We start from the raw sequence: 22,232 nt of genomic DNA on the forward strand, positions 1-22,232 counted from the left end.
TATTTTCATTAAGAAAAAATCTACCCCTACTTCTCCCTTCTTAAAAATCTCTTCATGAAATTGACTTGTTATAGAACTAGGTCAGTTACTGACGGCCTGTTCCTAAATTCCAAGTCACATTTCAAATTTTGGTACCTAATTTTTGATACGTGAGTGGAGGGAAGGGTGCAGCTCGGGTCATATAGGATACTCAGGTTATGGCCTCCACCCTGCTTCACGTCTCCCTCAAAACCAGGAACTTCTGCTTTGGACTTCCTAGAACCTGTCCTTTGGCCTCAGGGTAAATGTGGATGGGATGTTTTTGTTTTCAGTATGTTGAGGCTTTTTCTTTTTCTTTTCTTTTCTTTTTTTTTTTTTGAGACGGAGTCTCGCTCTGCCGCCCAGGCTGGAGTGCTGTGGCCGGATCTCAGCTCACGGCAAGCTCCGCCTCCCGGGTTCCCGCCATTCTCCCGCCTCAGCCTCCGAGTAGCTGGGACTACAGGCGCCCGCCACCTCGCCCGGCTAATTTTTTTGTATTTTTTAGTGGAGACGGGGTTTCACCTAATTTTTTTGTATTTTTTAGTAGAGACGGGGTTTCACCGTGTTAGCCAGGATGGTCTCGATCTCCTGACCTCGTGATCCGCCCGTCTCGGCCTCCCAAAGTGCTGGGATTACAGGCTTGAGCCACCGCGCCCGGCCTATTTTTCAACATGAATGCTCATTTGAGGGCACTCTGAGGCCTTTTTCTTTTAATGGAGTCCACACAAAGTCTCACCCAGCTGCTGGAAGATGGGGGCTCCATTCCCCAGCTGGAGTTTGGATGTGAGCCTGTTGCTGGCTCCGCTCTGTGGGCTTTATTTGTAAGACACTGGCTAAGAATGGGCTTCACTAATGCCCTCTGCAACCTGCCTTTGTTGCTTCCCTGTTGCCCTACTCCCTACTGAATTGGGAGGCTGGACAGAGTGTGAAGGGTGTTCTTCCCAAGTACCTCTCTCACTTCTTATCTCTTTCCCCAGATTTGCCTCTGCAACTTGACTCTTCTCTAGGAAGAGCACTCCAGAGAGCAGGGATATGGCGCCAGGACTCCTGACCACCAGGGAGGAGGTAAGTCCTGAAATTTCTTCCTAGCTATTGCAGGAAGGATTCATAATAGTTTCTTGTCCTGAAGGCTGCCTTCTTGGTATTAGGCAAAGCCTATCTTGATCTTATAGGTGTGACTCATCTTATCTGGAGCTTTCTCTCAGTCTTATTTGCTGCATTTATGACTCAGGTATTTACCAAGGAGTTAACTGTACCATCACATCCTGGGCAGTTAAAACAAAAATACAGGACATCCATGTGTATGTGCCCAGTGACTCCGAAGGCCTACAAAAGTATAGTGGCTCACACCTGTAAACCCAATACTTTGGGAGGCCGCAGTGGGCAGATCACCTGAGGTCAGGAGTTCGAGGGCAGCCTGGCCAACATGGTAAAACCCCGTCTCTACTAAAAGTACAAAACTAGCTGGGCATGGTGATGGGCGCCTGTAATCCCAGCTACTAGGGAGGCTGAGGCAGGAGAATCACGTGAACCCAGGAGGCTGAGGTTGCAGTGAGCCGAGATCGCGCCACTGCACTCCAGCCTGGGTGATAGAGTGAGACTCCATCTCAAAAAAAAAAAAAAAGTATAAGAAGGCTCTCAAAAGACAAATTGTCTGATTTGCCCCTGAAGGGTTTTGCAAGCTGAAGAGTTCAGGGAAGAGACTGCTGTGAAAATGGCACAGGACAGTGGCGCATGCCTATAATCCCAGATACTGAGGAGGTTAAGGCAAGAGAATCACTTGAGCTCGGAAGGCGGAGGTTGCAGTGAGCTGAGAACCTGGGCGACCGAGCGAGACTCCATTTCAAAAAAAAAAAAAAAAAACAGAGGAAAATGGGGCAGGAATCCTATCTCTTCTCAGAGACGAGGTGACTGGCAGGCTATCCCTCACCCTGTGGGAAGCTTTCAACAGCCAGTGGTCTTTGGCCCCATTAGTCTTCTGTGTATAGGTGAGGGCTCTAACCTGCTATTTCTGTGTGGTGCATGGATAGATTTAGTTTTGCAGGCCCGTACTTTATAAAGTGGGTTTGCTATACTTGAAAATTGGAAGATTATGCTTAAAGGTCCAGATTGCCTCCTTCTCTGAAAATAGATTATTCCCCACTGGCTAGGCAGCATTTGAACTTGATGTAACTGAATGGAATTAACACTGACAACAGACATGGCTGTCAGGCAGGGCATTTTTGTATTGATTTTATCAATTAACAAAATATTTATTGTCATTTTTGCTAATTCAGTTTTGCTTTGTGCTATAAGTGTGTCAAGTATAGAATGTTTTGAGAGATCTGTATGTAATCATATTCCGGGGCTCACGGTGGATATTTGCATATTTCTGGATACATTAAAAATAGTTTTGATATTATCAGAATGTCACTGAGAGCTGTGAGTCCCTTATTTGTTACACTTTTGAGAGAAATCTGTAACACCTTTGAGAGAAAATATGTATGTAGCACAGGCAGTTCAGGATTTTTTTCCAAGGTAATAGGAGACTTTTCTTCTGTATGTTGCACTTTACTGTGTATATTAACAGAGAAGCATTCTTGCCAAACATGGAATACTGGCTTATGTTTTCTGTCCTTACTCTTTCACTTTCTGTGGAATCTTTAGCAGGCCCTAAACTTTATCTGTCTGTGACCAGCTTCTCTCAAAATACATTTTTGTTTGTTTTAGCCATTTCTTTGTGTTAGAAACAAAATGCTTGTTCCTCAGTGCCGCAAAGAAATAGCACTCAAATGTAAATTTGATTTTCTCAGCAAGGCAATTTTTACTTCTGTAGAAGGGTACAACTCGCGAATGGAGTAATGGTGAGAGCACACCTGGACAGGGGAGGGGAAGGGGTTCTTATTCCTGACGCAGGTAGCCCCTACTGCTGTGTTGTTCCCCTGTTGGCTAGGGTTGGACTGCACAGTCTAAGCTAATTCCGATTCGCTATTTTAAAGAGAGCAGGGGTACCAGCCAGAGTGGTGGGGTGGGTAGTTTGACAGGAAGGGCAGTTACTCAGGATGATTCAGGCCAGAGCAGGTGACCAGGGGTGACTCAGGTCAAAGCAGGTGACCAGGGGAACAGATGTGAACTACTGATTATAACTGGTGGGAAAGTTGTTTACTGAAACCAGAGGCAAGGGGGCGAAGAGAACCAGGAAGTTAAACTTTAAAATGGAGAATCAGAGAATAAGAGAGCTGAACATACTGACATACTGATTCTTTGAAGAGAAACTTGGAGTTCACTATATCTAACGTTTGTGAAAAATTGATGAAAAGATACAAGCATCTAAGAGGCTTAGCTTAGCTTTTTAAGACAAAGCTTCCATACCTAGAATAGTGTCTCTTAGTCAAAAAATACTCATTGCGTAAAGGGAAAGAGGTTTGTTTGTTGTGATGCATGTTATTTTAAGCATTGAAATTGCGTATTTTATGATTTTTAAAATTGCGTTTCCTGGTACTTTGTTATGCATCAGATCTGAATTATGTAGAAAAACCTGACCTATATGTAACATGACATTTAGGTATTTTTCCTAAGGGCTTTTGCCTGAGAGGAGAAATTGTAACATGCATTATAGTTGTAACATAGAAAGGGAGCTGGTAAGCACAGTATGTGAGCTAATAAGAAACTAATTAGCACCCTGTGAACCCAGAAAACCTGAGACAGGTCCCAGTTAATTTAGAAAGTTTATTTTGCCAAGGTTGAGGATTGTCAATGAAAAGAGTCAAACTCTGTAAAATATTTTTAGAGTTTTCTGAAACAAACATGTGTGACCATGGCCCATAACACAGCAATAAGGAGGTGCTGAGAACATGTGCCCAAGGTGGTCGGTGTACAGCTTGGTTTTGTATATTTTAGGGAGGCATGAGACATCAATCAAATACACTTAAGAAATACGTTGGTTTGGTTCAGAAAGGCAGGACAACTCAAAGCAGGGGTTTCCAGGCTATATTTAAACATTTTCTGGTTGACGGTTGAGTTTATCTAAAGACCTGGGATCAATGGAAAGGAAAGTTCAGGTTATGATAAAGGATTGTGGAGACCAAGTTTTATGGTGCAGAAGAAGCTCTCAGATAGCAGACTTCAGAGAGGAAGCAGGTTGTAAAATGTTTCTTATGGGACCTAAAAGGGTGCCTGACTCTTAGTTGATTATCTCCTGGATCTGGGAAGGAAGAAAAAAAGGTAAATAAAGGGGAAGGGGATTCTCTATAGGAGGTGGATTTTTCCCACAAGAGACTTTGCAGAGCAATTGTAAGGTATGGCGAGGAAATATATTTTGGGGTTAAATATTTTGATTTTCTTCCTTGTCTCATAATGTTATGCCAGAGTCAGATTGGAAAGTAAGCCACGATATATAGAGTTAAATAAAACCCATCTGATGAAAATGTATGGTTTGTAGGGTATGACTCCGCAGACTCCTTAGATAGGAATATGAGCAAGATAAAAAGAATCAGAACTTAGTTCTCAGGATGCTCCCATGACAGCCTCAGGAAGTCCTGACAACATGTGCCCGAGGCGGTTGGGACACAGCTTAGTTTTATACATTTTAGGGAGACATGAGACATCAATCAATGTATGTAAGAAGTATATTGGTTCAGTCTGGAAAGGTGGAACAACTTGAAGCAAGGGCTGGAAGACTTGAAGAGGGGTTCCAGGTTACAGATGGGGGACAGGGACAGTTACATTCTTTGAGTTTCTGATTAGCCTCTCCAAGCGAGGCAATCGGCTATGCATCTATGTCAGTGAGCAGAGAGGTGACTTTGAATAGAATGGGAGGCAGGTTGGCCCTAAGCAGTTCCCAGCTTGACTTTTCCCTTTAGCTTTGTAATTTGGGGGCCCCAAGATTTATTTTCCTTTCATAACCCCTTCATTGAATCTTAAATTTTTTTAAAATGTTTGTTTTGTGCAGGAGACTTTGTTGGTTTAGGAACAATGATACCTACAGCATAGCATCAATTTGTGTAAGATATTTGGTTTATTTAGGGGTTCACTCCTCATTGGAATTAAAACTTTAAAAAAATTTTTTTTGTTGAGATATTCACATACCATACAACCCAACCATTTAAAATGTACTATTCAGAAGATTTTATTATAGTAACAAAATTGAGTGACCTTCACCGTCATGTTTTCATCACTGCCAAAAGAAACCTCATACCCATTAGGAGTCATTCCCCATTCGCTCCTCTCCCAGCCCCTGGCAACCACTGATCTGCTTTTTGTCCTATGGATTTACCTCTTCTAGATATTTTATATACATGAGGTCATACAATTTAACAAAAACGAAACATGTATCATAAAAAATTACAGAGTAGGGGTGTTGACTCATGCCTGTAATCCCAGCACTTTAGGAGGCTGAGGCGGGTGGATCATGAGGTCAGGAGATCAAGACCATCCTGGCTAACACGGTAAAACTCCATCTCTACAAAAAATACAAAAATTCGCTAGGTGTGGTGGCGTGCACCTGTAGTCCCAGCTACTCGGGAGGCTGAGGCAGGAGAATTGCTTGAATCTGTGAGGTGCAGGTTGCAATGAGCTGAGATCATGCCACTGTACACCAGCCTGGGCAACAGAACAAGACTCCGTCTCCAAATAAATGAATACATACATACATGTGGAGTAGGGAAATCCAGGCCTCTGTCCTTCCCCAAAAACAACTAAAGAGCTGGCAGAAACTGTCAGAATCAACTTTTGTAAAATTCTGGAATCTTGTCAAAACTGGAAGACTTGGTGAAGAAATAAGCTGCTGCTTAGTGGTGAGAGTACTGTAGCATTTCAGACTGCCTGGCTACCATCAAGTTGCCTTTCTCCCACCTGTCCATGAGGAAGCCCAGGCACAAAGACTTTAAGTCAACTTTCTTAATAAGCACAAAGAACCAAGGAAACTATGGACATGGAACTAAAGTAAATGAAGTCAACAATTTTCAACAGAGAATATCAGTATAGAAAACTTATTTTAAAAGGTATACTATGAGGCTGGGTGCGGTGACTCACACCTGTAATCCAGCACTTTGGAAGGCTGAGGCTGGTGGATCACCGGAGGTCAGGAGTTTGAGACCAGCCTGATCAATATGCTGAAACCCCATCTCTACTAAAAATACAAAAAAAAATTAGCCGGGCATGGTGGCGGGCACCTGTAATCCCATCTGCCTGGGAGGCTGAGGCAGGATAATCGCCTGAACCCAGGAGGCAGAGGTTGCAGTGAGCCGAGATTGCGCCACTGCACTCCAGCCTGGGCAACAGAGTGAGACTCTGTCTCAAAAAAAAAAAAAGGACTATAACTACGTATAAGTAAGTTATTGAATTAGTAATATATTGAATTAGTATATTGTAAGTATATTGAATTAGTAATAAAGTAAGTGTATTGAATTAGTAAGAAAAATCCTCCCGAGGGTCGGGTACAGTGGCTCACACCTGTAACCCCAGCACTTTGGGAGGCCGAGGCAGGTGGATCATTTGAGGTCAGGAGTTCAAGGCCAGCCTGGCCAACATGGAGAAACCCCATCTCTACTAAAAACACAAAAATCAGTCAGGTATGGTGACACGTGCCTGTAATCCCAGCTACTCAGGAGGCTGAGGCAAGAGAATCGCTTGAACCTGGGAGGCTCAGGTTGCAGTGAGATGAGATCGTGCCATTGCACTTCAACCTGGGCAACAGAGTGAGACCCTGTCTCAAACAACAACAACAACCACAAAAAGTCCTCCCAAGAAAAAAAGCCCATGACCAGATGGCTTTGCTTGTTAATTCCACCAAACATATAAAGAAGAGTTAACACAAATCTTTCTCAAAATCTTCTAAAACATTGACACTGCAAGAAAAGAGGACTATAAGCCAGATATCCTTTATGAATATAGATAGAAGAATCCTTACCAAAAATATTATCAAATTGGATTCAGCACTGTATTAAAAAGATTATATTATTGCCAAGTGAGATTTACTCCCAAAATGAAAGGATAGTGCAACATATGAAAATCAGTAAGGTGGTATACCACATCAATGGAATGTGGGATAAAAACCCCACAGTCATATTATTCGATGTAGAAAAACATTTGACAGAATTGAACACCCTTTCATGATAAAAACACTCAGTAAACTAGGTATGGAAGAAAACTCCCTTAACATGATAAGGGCCAGGTATGAAAACTCCACAACTAAGAAAAGGCATCCAAATTAGTTAGGAAGAAGTAAAATTATCTCTTCACTGAAAGCATGATCTCATATTTACAAAACACTGGAGTCCTCTGCTGTGGTATGAATGTGCCCCCCAAAATTCATGTGTTGAAACTTAATCACCAATGTGATCCAATGTGATAGTATTAAGAGGTGGGCCTTTAGGAAGTGTTGTGGGCGAAGCCTTCATGAATTGAAATTTGTGACCTTATGAAAGGTTAGTGGTGGGCCGGGCACGGTAGCTTTTCACTGTGATCCCAGCACTTTGGAAGGCCAAGGCAGGTGGATCACCTGAGGTTGGGAGTTCTAGACCAGCTTAGAAGCAGAGACTGGACCCTTACTAGACACTAAACCTGCTGGCACTTTGATCTTGGACTTTCAGCCTTCAGAATTGTGAGAAATAAATTTCTATTCTTTATGAATTAGTCTCAGCAAAAAAAATTTTTTTTTTTGAGATGGGGTTTTACTCTTGTCACCTGGGCTGGAGTGCAGTGGTACGATCTCGGCTCACTGCAACCTCTACCTCCCAGATTCAAGTGATTCTCCACCTCAGCCTCCTGAGTAGCTGGGTGACGCCTAACCCAACGCCCGGCTAATTTTTATATTTTTAGTAGAGGTGAGGTTTCGCCAAGTTAGCCAGGCTGGTCTCAAACTCCTGACCTCAGACGATCTGCCTGCCTTGGCCTCCCAAAGTGCTGGGATTACAGGCGTGAGCCACTGCACCAGGCAGCAATTTTTTTTTATAACAGCAGGAATGGACTAAGTCATCTACAGAGAAAATTGTTAGAGCTAATGAATTAAGCAAAGTTGCAGGATACAAAGTAAACACACAGAAATCTGTTGTATTTCTGTACATTTACAATGAACTATCTGAACAGGAAATTTTAAAAAATTGTAACAGCATCAAAAAGAATGAAATACTTAGTGATAAATTTAACCAAGGAAGTAAAGACTTGTTTATAGAAAACTGCAAAATACTGCTAAAAGAAATTACAGAAGACCTAAAAAATTGGAAAGACTTTCCATGCTTGGAATGAATGAGAAGATTTAATATTGTTAAGATGGCAGTACTACCCAAAATGATCTATAAATTTAGTTCAATCCCAATCAAAATTCCAATGGTGTTTTTTTCAGAAATAGACTCAGACTGAAATTTATATGGAATCTCATGGTACCCTGAATAGCTAAAACAATCTTGAAAAAGAAAACAAAGTTGGAGGACTCACACTGCCTGAGTTTAATACTTATTGCAAAGCTATCATAATCAAAATAGTGTCCTACTGGCATGAGGATGGATACGTGTAGATCAGTGGAATAGACAGTCCTGAAAAAAATCTCACATATATAGTAAATTGAATTTTTTTACAAGGATGGATGTAGAGATCATTCCATCAGAAAAGGGCAGTGTACAAATGGTACTTGGACAACTGGATGTCCACAGTCAAAAGAACACGCTTGAGATAAATGAAAGAATTAGAATGCCTCAGCAAGGAAATAGAAGGTTTTCAGAATAAGTATAAGGAAATTTTAGAACTGAACTAAAAAGCTAGGGGACAGACTTACCAGTATATTAGAGGTAACAAAGAAATCAGTGAACTAGAAGACAGAACAGAGAGAAAATAGAGTGGAAAGAAAAATGAATAGAGCCTCAAGAATTGTGGGAGTACAACAAAAGATACACTATGTCTTTGGAGTTTGGAAGGGGAAACAAAGGAGGGAAGGGCTGAAAAAGTACTCGAAGAAATAATGGCCAAAAGTGTCCCAAATATGGCAGGAAACAAACCTACAGATTTTAAAAGCTCACTGAGTAAATTTGGAACATGATGAACCCAATAAATCTATGTCAGAATACATTACAAGTAAACTTCTGAAGACTAAAGATGAAGAAAATCATCCTGAAAGCAGCCAGATAAAAATTATGTTACTTATAGGAGAAAAACAATTAGAATGCCAATGGATTTCTCATCAGAACTGATAAGAATTGACTGGACGCCGTTGCTCACGCCTGTAATCCCAGCACTTTGGGAGACTGAGGTGGGCGGATCACCTGAGGTCGGGAGTTCGAGACCAGCCTGACCAACATGGAGAAACCCTGTCTCTACTAAAAATACAAAAAATTAGCCAAATGTGGTAGTGCATGCCCGTAATCCCAGCTATTCGGGAGGCTGAGGTAGGAGAATCGCTTGAACACAGGAGGAAGAGGTTGCAGTGAGCCGAGATGGCACCATCGCACTCCAGCCTGGGCAACAAGAGCAAAACTCTGTCTCAAAAAAAAAAAAAAAAACCCAACAGTATAGCTTACTGTGCCTAAAGTGTATAAACAATGTGGTTTATGCTGGACACTTGCTTTCTTTATGAGATCTGAGATTTTAATATGTGCTAGGCAGAGGATGTCTGTTGACTAGCCCCACTGAGACTTCGGGCACTGAGTTTCTAATGGGTTTCTCTGATAGACAACATTTAACGTATCACAAATTATTACTGAAGAATTGCAGAGTCATGTGTGACTCTGTTGAGAAAGAATTCTTGGCATTTTGTGTCTGGTTTCCTCCAGATTTGTCTCTCAAACCATTTCCCTTTTCTGATTTTGTTTTGCGTCCTTTCGCTACAATAAGCATAGCCATGAGTATAACTACATGATGAGGTTTATGAGTCCGTCTAGTCAATCATCATACTTGGGAGTGGTACTGGAGTCTCATACGGTTTGGTTCTGTGTCCTCCCTCAAATCTCAGGTTGAATTTTAATTCTCAGTTTTGGGGGAGGGTCCTGGTGGGAAGTGATTGGATCAGGGCGTTGGATTTCCCCCATGCTATTTTTGTGATAGTGAGTTCTCACAGATATGATGGGTTTTTTTGTTTTTTTTTTAGGTTTCAATATTTTATTCAACTTTTTTTTTTTAACTGATATTAACTACAGCATTTGAAGGGGAGGAGTTAATTCCACACAAAATGCAAGACACTAAAATGTACCCATTAAACTACTAAAAAACAAATTGAGTGGTGAGAATACGACAGAAGTCCAGTTTAGATTCTGAGTGTTGTCACCATGTGATTACAATCACACAGACTCTTCCAAGCTTCCAGCTGGAGCTTCTGGAAGCTACTTCATAGTCTGATGCAAGGGCAAAGAAACACACAAGGAATAAGTCCTGAATTACTGGTTTCATCACATCTACCCTCTCCACCCCAAAATGGCAGAGAAGACACAGTGAACCCACCCTGCAGTCCTTTTAGTGTGAAAGAGGTGAGGATGAGCTGGGGTGGGAACAGGTCATGACGCTGTGTCTGAAAAGGTCCCTTTCAGGTGAGTTTGTACACACAATCAGGCAATGAACCTCTCATCAATTAAGGTTGGGAAACCAAGGTTCCATTCTCAGTAAATCAGAATTTCATTCGTTTACTCAATATCAATTTACAAAGTACCTACTACATATTACCAGCTTCCACTTACAGCCATTTCTAGATAAAAAAGAAACTTGGCATCTCAGAGGGGCCACCATGTTCCCTCCAAGTCTACCACTGAAAGAACCTTTTTTGAATTGGGTTTCTTCTGTACCCCTGAAAGGGCACCATCTTAAAGCTGAATCATCTTTAACTTGGGGGTCTAACATGATATGTAGCAATACTTGCATCCTAGACATACAACATTAAAAGATACACTAAATTCTGAAGGTTGCTATACTGCGAAATTGTTTTGTTTGTTTAGAAACGGAGTCTCGCTCTGTCACCCAGACTGGAGTGCAGTGGCGCAATCTCCATTGCAACCTCTGCCTCTCAGGTTCAAGCAATTCTCCTGCCTCAGCCTCCCGAGTAGCTGGGACTACAGGCATGTGCCACCACACCCGGCTAATTTTTTGTATATTTAGTAGAGACAGGGTTTCACCGTGTTTAGCCAGGATGGTCTCGATTTCCTGACCTCATGATCCGCCCGCCTCGGTCTCCCAAAGTGCTGGGATTACAGGCATGAGCCACTGTGCCCGGCCAAAAATAGTTTAAAATTAAACAATACAGTGTTCATTTATGTTTGAAATTCCAGTCCTCAACCAAGCTTGTGACCACCAGCATTGACATTCTTGCCATCCAGGAGAGCTGACAGTGTCAGTTTGATACCTGGCTTTAGGGTCTGAGTGTATCTTAAACCTCTCAGGCTGGAGTTGTTCACTTTAGCTGAGAAGCAGGCATCGGGGTCGATCAGATACTTGGCTGCTATTCCGAAGCTAGTGTTGCTGTTTCCTGCTGTCCAGGCGAGATTGATAGTAGTCTCCAACTTGTTGTTCACCTTCTGGTAAATGGAGCTGCCAAACTCTGTCCTATCGTTCACTTTAGTGTGAAGCTGGAATTCATCAGTCTTGTAGCCAACTGCACTGTTCCTCTGGGTCACTCGGGACTTTGCATTCTCAACATTCATCTGGTAGCTGGCCAGCCAGCCCTCGTAACCCAGCACCAGAGCACCCTGGGTTGAGGACCCAGCAATGTCAAAATCCATGTCTCAGCCCAGGTTAATGCGCTCCTGCTTGTACCCTGTTTTGATTTTAGCATTTTTTCCCCCAGTGTTAGGTGAGAAGGATGAATTGAAAGTCACCTTCAGTTCATGTGTGAGCTGATCCTCCACGGTAACCTCAGTGCCCGCTGTGTTGCCAGTGTTCTATTTCTCTGTCAATGTCAGGCCATATTCAGTCCATCTGTACTTGGTTTCCAGAGGGCCTGTCACTTTGGTGGTCTCACTGTTGGCTGAGCCTGAGCTTGTAAATTCCAATCCATTCTTTTCTTTTGTTTTCAAATCAAGTTCTATTCAGCCACATCCATAGCCCTTGGTGAAGACATCCCTGGCAGATTTTCCAAGATCTCATACGTGGGTGGCCCAGCTATCTTCTCAGAGGTGGCGGCAGCAGGCTCAGAGGCAGCTATGGCAGGGGCTGTGGTGCGGAGGCAGATTTCCCTCATGCTCTTTTTGTGATCATGAGTTCTCACAAGATCTGATAGTTTAAAAGTGTGTAGCACTTCCCTCTCTTGCTTATTTTTTCTCCTGCCACAATGTGAAGATTTACTTGCTTCCCCTTCATCCTTCCACCATGATTGTAAGTTTCCTGAGGCCTCCCATCCATGCTTCCTGTATAGTCTGTGGAACTGTGAGTCCATTAAACCTCTTTTTTTCATGAATTACCCAGTATCAGGTAGTTCTTTATAGCAGGGTCCCCCGAAACAATCAGGAAGAAAAGAACATGGTAAGAAAGACGTATAGGGTAAATAAATGTAGTAGGCATTGCTATTCTACATGAATTTTCTAAACTTGTTGATGGCGGAAGCAAAGATTATCATATAGTCTGATGTGGATTTGAATGTATATAGAGGAAATACTTAGGAAAATTATGTTTTTAAACAGAAGGAGTAAGGGGATGTAATGGGAGGTAAGTTCTGTACAATTATTCAAACTGGTAAAATGGGCCAGGTGTGGTGGCTTATCCTCTAATGCCAGCACTTTGTGAAGCTGAGACAGGAGGATTGCTCAAGCTCAGGAGTTTGAAACCAGCCTGGGCAACATAGTAACACCCCATCTCTAAAAAAAAAAAAAAAAAAAAAAATTAGCTAGGTGTGGTGATGCATACCTGGTCCCAGCAACTTGGGAGGCTGAGGTGGGAGGATTGCTGTAGACTGGGAGATTGAGGCTATAGTGAGCCATGATCATGCTGCTGCACTCCAGCCTAGGTGTCAGAGTGAGACCCTGCCTCAAAAAAACAACAAAATAGCAAACTGGTAAAATGATGACACCAGTAAATTATGATAAGCTATATGTATGTAATGTAGCACCTAGAGCAACCACTTAAAAAGCTATACAATGGCAGGGCATGGTGGCTCACACCTGTAATCCCAGCACTTTGGGAGGCCGAGGCAGGTGGATCACCTGAGGTCAGGAGTTCAAGACTACCTTGGCCAACGTGACGAAACCCCATCTCTACTAAAAATACAAAAATTAGCCGGGTGTGGTGGCGGGAGCCTGTAATCCCGGCTACTCAGGACGCTGAGGCATAAGAATTGCGTGAACTTGGGAGGCGGAGGATGCAGTGAGCCGAGATCGTGCCATTGCACTCCAGCCTCAGCAACAGAATGAGACTGTCTCCAAAAAAAAAAAAAAGCAAAAAGCTATACAATGAAATACACTAAGAAACACTGTAGGCAAATCAAGACAGAACTATAAAAAAGTTTGAGTAACCCATGAGAAAGTTGTAAAGAAAACAAAGAGGCAAAAAGCCCAGAGAACAAACAGAAATAAAACTGAAATGGCAGACATTCCAACCAATAAGAACAGAATACATATTCTTTTCATGTGCCTTTGGAAACATAGATGAAGGTAGACATATTTGGGGCCATAAACCAACATAAAGCAAAAATTTATTTTGTTAAATTTTTTTTTTCTAATTTAAATCATGTAATGTTGGTCATATCAATAGGCTAAAGAAGAAAATTGATTTTTTTTTTTTGAGACGGAGTCTTGCTCTGTCGCCCAGGCTGGAGTGCAGTGGCCAGATCTCAGCTCACTGCAAGCTCCGCCTCCCGGGTTTATGCCATTCTCCTGCCTCAGCCTCCCGAGTAGCTGGGACTACAGGCGCCCGCCACCTCGCCCGGCTAGTTTTTTGTATTTTTTTAGTAGAGACGGGGTTTCACCGTGTTAGCCAGGATGGTCTCGATCTCCTGACCTCGTGATCCGCCCGTCTCGGCCTCCCAAAGTGCTGGGATTACAGGCTTGAGCCACCGCGCCCAGCCGAAAATTGATTATTTTATCAGTTAATGCAATAGGAGTTTGGCAGAATTCAACAACCATTTGTAAACAAAACTGTCAGTACAATAGGAACAGGAGAATCTTCTAAAAATCTGCAGCTAACATTCTTTTTAGAATTTTGGTAATACATAACACAAAATGGACTGTTTCGTAACCTTTTACAATTCAGTGGCATTAAGGACATTCACATTGTTGTACAACCATCACCACTTTCCAGAATTTTTTCATTATCCCAAAGAGAAATTGTGTATCCAATAAACAGTAACTCCTCATTCCCACTCCCCCCAGTCCCTGGTAACCTGTGTTTTACTTTGTCTGTATGAATTTGCCTATTTTAGGTACCTCAGGTAAGTGGAATCATACAATATTTGTCCTTTTGTGACTGGCTTCTGTCACTTGGCATATTTTCAAAGCTTATCTCTTAAAAGCATCCATCGGAATGTCTTTCCTTTTTAAGGCTGAAAAATGCTCCATTGTATGTATATACCACATTTTCGTTATTCATTCATTTTCATTCATTCACATTTTCTTTATTCATTCAGTTGATAAACATTCAGGTTGTTTCCAGCTGTTGTGAACAGTACTGCTATGAACATTGGTGTACAAGTATCTGCTTGAGTCCCTGCTTTCAGTTTTTGGGGGTATATTCCTAGGAGTGGAATTGTTGGATCAGATAGTAATTATATGTTTAATTTTTTGAGGAACTGCCGAACTGTTTTTCATAGAAACTATTGTTTTATATTCCCATTGGCAATGTGCAAGTTTCCAATTTCTCCACACCCCACAAAAATATGTTTTTCTTTTTTCTGGTAGTAGTTATCCTGTTTGTGGAACAGTATTTATTTTTTATTTAATTTATTTTTAATTAAAACTTTTGTTAAACGTCTACTCTGATTCTGGTCTATGGAACAGTATTCGTTTTTTTTTTTTTTTTTTTTTTTTTTGAGATGGAGTTTTGCTCTGTTGCCCAGGCTGGAGTGTAGTGGTGCAATCTCAGCTCACTGCAACCTCCGCCTCCCAGGTTCAAGCAATTCTTTGCCTCAGCCTCCCAAGTAGCTGGGACTACAGGTGCGCACCACCACACCCAGCTAAGTTTTGTATTTTTAATAGAGATGGTGTTTCACCATCTTGGCCAGGCTGGTCTTGAACTCCTGTCCTCGTGATCCACCCGCCTTGGCCTCTCAAAGTGCTGGGATTACAGACGTGAGCCACTGCATCTGGCCAGAACAGTATTCTTAATGGTGAAAGATTAAATGCTTTCCTTCCACAATTGGGAACAAACCAAGGTTATATCTGTTCTTACCACTCTCATTCAGCATAGCGCTGGAAGTTCTAACCACATTAGCAAAGAAATGAAACTGTTCCTATTTGCAGAGGACATGATTGTCTATGTAGAAAATCTCAAGGAATGAAGGGAAAAAAAGCTTTTAAAGCTAAGTAAGTTTAGTCCGGTTGCCATGTAGAAGATAAAACAGACAAACAGTTGTATCATATGTCATAGCATGAACATACGGTCACTGAAGTTAAAATACAATACTATTAAAATTACTAAAAAAAAGAAGAAAGCTGAAGAAATTCTTAGGTGTAAATCTAACAAAATGTGTAGGGTCTGTTTGCAGAAAATCACAAAATGTTGATGAAATAAATCATAGACTGTCTAAACAAATGGAGAGACATACTATGTTTATGGATTTGAAGATCCAACATAGTAAAGATGTAAGTTCTCACCAAATTGATATACAGGTTTAATGGGAATCCTATCAAAATTTCAGCAAGGGCTTTTGGAGATATAGACAAGATTATTGTAAAATTTGCATAGAAAGGCACAGGCTGTTTTAAAATAGCTAAATCAACTTCTAACATGAAGAATAAAGTGAGAGGAACTGGTTTACCTGATTTCAAGTCCTGCTGTGTAGCCGCAATAATCAAACGTGTGTTCAATCAGTACAACAGAGAGCCCAGAAAGAGAACCAGCATCAGTGTATGGAGGGGATGAATAGTCTTGAACATATGGAACCAGGTTTCAGGTTAAAAGCAGGATCTATAAATCTGACTTGGGTGCTCTAGGACTGCTTTCTTTTTGCCTTGACTGTGGTTAGTGGCTTAAGTTGGTCAGTGGGCATGGCTGGCTGTTGAGTGAGCAGGGATGTGTTTGTGTTACAGGCATTGATGGCCTTCCGGGATGTGGCTGTGGCCTTCACCCAGAAGGAATGGAAGCTATTGAGTTCTGCTCAGAGGACCCTGTACAGGGAGGTGATGCTGGAGAACTACAGCCATCTGGTCTCCCTGGGTAAGGCTGGCCTGTTTAAGGTTTCAGATTCTGCTTGTGGGCATTTTAATCTCTTACGTAGCAGCTGCCATGCTTCTGACTCAGAAAGAAAAACGGTTTTTTCCCCTATTCCCCCAGAGAATGCCTGACTTTAGTAGAGCAGTTTTATGTGTGCGTGTGTGTGTGTGCGTGTGCTGTGAGCGTGTGGTGTGTCTGACACTGCATTTCAGGCCTGTTTACCTTGGCTGGGCTCCTCCTCTAAGGTTATCTTCCTTCAAAAGGAGGAATATTTTTATTGACTCAAGCACAGGGTAGAATCAACATATTGCTTTTAGGTCTAGGATCCCCTGCCTGTATTCATCCTGTCTCAGCATTCATTGTTTACTCCACCCCTACACCTCCCTATCACCTTCCGGGTTTATTGCATTCCTGGGTTGGCTCTGAGTTCTGAGATAGCCTCTTAAACCACTAACTCAAGATCACCTTGTTTTTTGTTTTTTTTTTTTTTTTTTTTTCTGTGAATAGGAATTGCATTTTCCAAACCAAAACTCATTGAACAGCTGGAGCAAGGGAACGAACCTTGGAGAGAGGAGAACGAACATCTTCTGGACCTTTGTCTAGGTGAGTGGGGAACCCTGGGCAGGCGAGGGTGCAGGACAGTGAGGAGCTCAGCAGGTAAGGAAGGAGGGGCTGTTTTTGAGGTGCTAGGAGGAAGTTCTTCTTCAGGCCTCCTAGGCCACTGGTAAAGGCTGCATGGCACTGCCTGCCTTCCACACTGTGTGCCTCCCCCCAGGAGAGGGCACCCCTGGCATTCCATCTCCTTCCTCTGTCAGGGAGCCTCACTCCTCACTTGGCTTCCTGTCTCAAGCACATTCAGGATTTCTCCATTCTTGGGCTCATGTGGTTGGCGTGATCTTCAAAACAGTACCTGTCCTTTGAGACTAAGTCCTCTGCCCTGGTTTTTTTTTTTTTTTTTTTTTTTGAGACAGAGTCTTGCTCTGTCGCCCAGGCTGGAGTGCAGTGGCAGGATCTCGGCTCACTGCAACCTCCACCTCCTGGGTTCAAGTGATTCTTCTGCCTCAGCTTCCTGAGTAGCTGGTACTACAGGTGCCCGCCATCATGCCCAGCTAAATTTTTTTGTATTTTTAGTAGAGATGGGGTTTCACCATATTGGTCAGGCTGGTCTCGAACTCCTGAGCTCAGGCAATCCATCTGCTTTGGCCTCCCAAAGTGTTGGGATTATAGGCATGAGCCACTGTGCCCAGTCAGTTTCTATTCTTAACCTGATAGCTTTTTTGTGCATCATTTCTATCCTGTAAATTCTCATAACTCTGTTTCTTTTATCATAGATTATTTAAGATTACAGCAAGGTATGAAAAACTGTACAATGAGTAGGGTTGGGGCAGCCCTATAGCCTGAGAGATAACATGTTATAAAGCCAGGTAATAGCCCCATACTTTTCCTGATTGTGTCCTGTTCCTCCGCCTCTGTTTTCTGAGTTAGCATTCCATGACTGCCTTTATCCTTTTATTCCATCCAATGGGTTCTTCATTCATATAGGGTGTTGTTTTGCATGTCTGTAAACTTCTCTGCACATAATATTATTGTTTCCAACTTTTTGACTATGAAATAATCTTGCTCTGTATTCTTGTATGCCTCCTTGGGAACACGTGCAAGAGTTTCTCTTAAGATATATACCAGCCGAGTTCGGTGGCTCACGCCTGTAATCCCAGCACTTTGGGAAGCTGAGGCAGGTGGATCACAAGATCAGGAGTTCGAGACCAGCCTGGCCAACATAGTGAAACCCCATCTCTACTAAAAATACAAAAATTAGCCGGGCATGTTGGTGCATGCCTGTAATCCCAGCTACTCGGGAGGCTGAGGCAGAATTTCTTGAATCTGGGAGGCAGACGTTGCAGTGAGCTGAGATTGCGCCATTGCACTCCAGCCTGGTTGACAGAGCGAGACTCCATCCCACAAAGAAAGAAAGAAAGAAAAAAGATATATACCTAGGTGTGTAGTAGCTGGTTCACAGACATGCATAGCCTCAACTTACATAAGTTATGCCAACTTGTGTTCTGAAGTAGGCATGGCAGCTTATGCTCCCAGCAGGAGTCTATGAGAATTCTTGTGGCACATCCTCACCAGTATTTGGGATTGTCAGACCTCATGTTTTATCCATCTATTCAGCTGGAAGTGAAATCTCAGACAGGTTTTTAAGTTGCTTACTAGTGAGCATGAGCATCTTTTCATATGTTGCTTGGCCCTTCCTGATTCCCCATCTGTGATTTGACCATTCAAGGTATTTGCCTACTTTTCAATGGATCTATTCTCTTTGTTATTGATTTGTAGAACTCCCATATAAATTATGGAAACATTTAGGTTTTAATCTAACCAGAATTAATTTTATATGAATACTGGGAGATAGAAATTAATTTTTGCTTGGTTTATCTTCTTATTTATTTTCATGGTTTCCTGGCATTTTATTTTTGTTTTGTTTTTTGCTTTTAAATATAACTATCTAGCTGGTGTTACACTGTGTAGCAACTGAGTGCTTTTGTCTTTCTAAAAAAATTTCATTATATAAAAATGGGTTGGGCACAGTGGCTCACGCCTGTAATCCCAGATTTTGGGAGGCTGAGGTGGGTTGAGGTGGCCTTAACTGAGGCCAGGAGTTTGAGACTAGCCTGGCCAACATGGCGAAATCCTGTCTCTACTAAAAACATGAAAATTAGCCGAGCCTGGTGGCGCATGCCTGTAATACCAGCTACTCAGATGGCTGAGGAGTGAGAATCGCTTGAACCTGGGAGGCGAAGGTTGCAATGAACTGAGATCACACCACTGTACTCCAGCCTAAGCTACAGAGTGAGACTCTGTCTCAAAAAAAAAGTAAAATAATGATAAAAATGTTATTAAAATACAGTAATTAAGGTATAAGATATGTTTTTAAGGTATAATAAACTACACTTATTTAGGTGTAAAATTTGGTTAGTTTTGGTATATGTATACATGCATGAAACCACTGCCACAACTAAAGTAACAAGCATGTCTGTCATCCTTGAAAGTTTTCTTTTGCCTCACTGTAATCCTACCTCCCACTCCTTCCTGTCCTCCCCTGTACCTGGGCAACCACTGATCAGCTTTCTATAATTATAGATTTGTCTGCATTTTCTAGAATTTGTATAACTGGATTATACAGGATACAACTGGATTCTTCACTCAGCATAATTATTCTGAATTTTATCTATGATGTGTGTATCAGTAGTTTATTAATTTTTATTGCTGAGTATTCGTTTATATGGCTAGGTCACATTTTAATACTGACCTATGGAAAGATATTTGGGTTTTCATTTTTGACAAATATAAATAAAGCTGTTTTAAGCATGCAAGTTTTCGTGTGAATATAATGCTTTCATTTCTGTTGAATAAATACCTGGGACTGGAATGGCTGGGTTGTATGATGATGGATATAGTCTATATTTAACTTCTGAAGAAACTCACAAACTGCTTTCCAAAGTGGCTGCACCTTTTCGCATTCCCACGGCAGTATATGAGAGCTCCAGGTGATCCGTATCTGTCGAAACTTGGCTTGGTTATTGTATTCATTTCAGACATTCTTATAGCTGTGTAGTGAGTGGCATCTTACTGTGGTTTTGACCTTTTCTTAATGACTGATGACGTTGAGTATCTTCATGCACTTATTTGCCATCTTATATCTTCTTTAGAGAAGTGTGTTTTCACATCTTTTGCCCATGTAAAAATGTGGTTTCTTATTTTTGTATTATTGAGTTTGAGAGTTCTTCAGATATTCTATATAGAAGTCTATTATCAGATGTATGATTTACAAACTTTTTTCTGTGGTTTACTTTTTATAATCTTACTAGTGCCTTTCAAAGAGAAATTTTTAACTGGGATGAAATCCAGTTTTCAATTTTTTCTCTTATGAATTACAGTTTTGGTAGTGTATTTAAGACATTTTAGGCCGGGCACGGTGGCTCAAGCCTGTAATCCCAGCACTTTGGGAGGCCGAGACGGGCGGATCACGAGGTCAGGAGATCGAGACCATCCTGGCTAATACGGTGAAACCCTGTCTGTACTTAAAAAATACCAAAAACTAGCCGGGCGACGAGGCGGGCGCCTGTAGTCCCAGCTACTCGGGAGGCTGAGGCAGGAGAATGGCGTAAACCCGGGAGGCGGAGCTTGCAGTGAGCTGAGATCCGGCCACTGCACTCCAGCCTGGGTGGCAGAGCAAGACTCCGTCTCAAAAAAAAAAAAAAAAAAAAAGACATTTTAGTCTAAACTAAGGTCAAAAAGATTCTCTTTTTTTCTTTTAGTAATTTTATAATTTTTAATTACATTTAGGTCTATACGCCTATTTTGAATAAATATAAAAATGTACATAAATTCAGACTTCCGCTTTTTTAGGGGAGGAAGGGCATACAAATATCCAATTTTTCCAGCACCATTTATTGAAAAGACTACCCTTTACTGAATTTCCTATGTACTTTTGTGGAAAATCAGTTGACCATGTATGATAGGTCTATACCTGGACTTCAGAATTTTTTTCTACTCCTCTATTAGTGTCTCTATGCCAATACCACAGTTTTGATTACTGTAGGTTTATTAGGTCTTGAACTCACTGTAAATCCTCCATCTTCTTTGGGAAGCCGAGGCAGGTGGATAATAAGCTCAGGAGTTCAAGACTAGTCTGGCCAGCATAGTGAAACCCCATCTCTACTAAAAATACAAAAAAAATTAGCTGAGTGTGGTGGTGTGCACCTCTAATCGCAGCTACTCGGGAGGCTGAGGCAGGAGAATCGTGTGAACTCGGGAGGCAGAGGTTGCAGTGAGCCGAGATCACACTATTGCACTCCAGCTCAGGCAAAGTGCAACGAGACTCCATCTCAAAATAAAATAAAATATCCTCCATCTTTGCTTTTTATTTTGCAAGTTCTTTTCATTATTCTTTTTTTTTTATATGAGTTTTAGAATTAGCTTGTCAGTTTTTATCAAAAATGCCTACTGAGATTTGGATTGGGATCAAGTTGAATCTGTATCAATTTGTGGAGAACTTACATGTAAATAATACTGTGTCTTACCATATGTGAACACAGTGTGGCTCTCCATTTACATAAGACTTCTTTCATTTTTGTCGGCATTGTTTTGTCATTTCTAGTATACAGGCCTTACATATCTCTTGTCAGATTTGCCCCTAAGTATTGTATTTTTTGATGCTATTTTTAAGTGTCAATTTTCAGTTGTTTATTGATGGTACACAGAAATAAAATGGATTTATGTGTAGTGATTTTGTATGCTGTAATCTTGCAAAACTCACATCTTTTTCCACTGGAATATTTTAATACGAAGGACCTTCTCTGTATTCCAGATGGAATGTGAATGGCAATCCCTAAAGCTGCTTAAGTTCCCTCTTGCAGATATGATCTTACTGACTCTAATCAACGATACAAGGAGTTTTGCTTAGGAATAGTATGGTCAAAAATAAGAAATACATATTTTGTGATTAAAAATAGTTAACAATTGGGAGGCCGAGACGGGCGGATCACGAGGTCAGGAGATCGAGACCATCCTGGCTAACATGGTGAAACCCCGTCTCTACTAAAAAAAATACAAAAAACTAGCCGGGCGAGGTGGCGGGCGCCTGTAGTCCCAGCTACTCGGGAGGCTGAGGCGGGAGAATGGCGTAAACCCGGGAGGCGGAGCTTGCAGTGAGCTGAGATCCGGCCACTGCACTACAGCCTGGGCGACAGAGCGAGACTCCGTCTCAAAAAAAAAAAAAAAAAAAAAAAAAAAAAAAAAAAAAAAGTTAACAAATGGAATAACATATACATCACTATTCTATTTATAATCGTCTGCCAAGGCGATTATAAGGGTCTTCTGTTAAATAGTTTAATTCCATTAAATTCTTCACTTCTGTTCTGATAGGGCACTTGAAACCCTGATTCAGTTTCTTGCTATGG

At 41.6% G+C, this 22,232-nt stretch overlaps 2 protein-coding genes across 4 annotated transcripts in view; one reads left to right on the top strand and one right to left on the bottom strand.

The window, feature by feature from the left end:
- The window catches only part of ZNF169 (zinc finger protein 169), a 46,053-nt gene that overhangs the window by 18,292 nt on the left and 5,529 nt on the right, over positions 1-22,232 (top strand). For all 3 annotated transcript variants that reach the window (XM_033236695.1, XM_033236696.1, XM_033236697.1), the window contains exons 2-4: positions 996-1,083; positions 16,149-16,275; positions 16,780-16,875. In XM_033236695.1, the coding sequence (XP_033092586.1) occupies positions 1,051-1,083; positions 16,149-16,275; positions 16,780-16,875 (256 nt within the window). In that variant the 5' untranslated portion in view covers positions 996-1,050. The remainder of the gene's footprint in view (positions 1-995; positions 1,084-16,148; positions 16,276-16,779; positions 16,876-22,232) is intronic.
- Positions 11,199-11,773, bottom strand: LOC117098307 (voltage-dependent anion-selective channel protein 1-like). The gene has a single exon (XM_033236698.1). The coding sequence runs from the start codon at positions 11,691-11,693 to the stop codon at positions 11,247-11,249; it is 447 nt and encodes a 148-aa protein (XP_033092589.1). The 5' UTR covers positions 11,694-11,773; the 3' UTR covers positions 11,199-11,246.

This window comes from Trachypithecus francoisi, unplaced genomic scaffold (genome assembly GCF_009764315.1).
Source record: "Trachypithecus francoisi isolate TF-2019V2 unplaced genomic scaffold, Tfra_2.0 Lachesis_group16, whole genome shotgun sequence".
NCBI lineage: Eukaryota > Metazoa > Chordata > Mammalia > Primates > Cercopithecidae > Trachypithecus > Trachypithecus francoisi.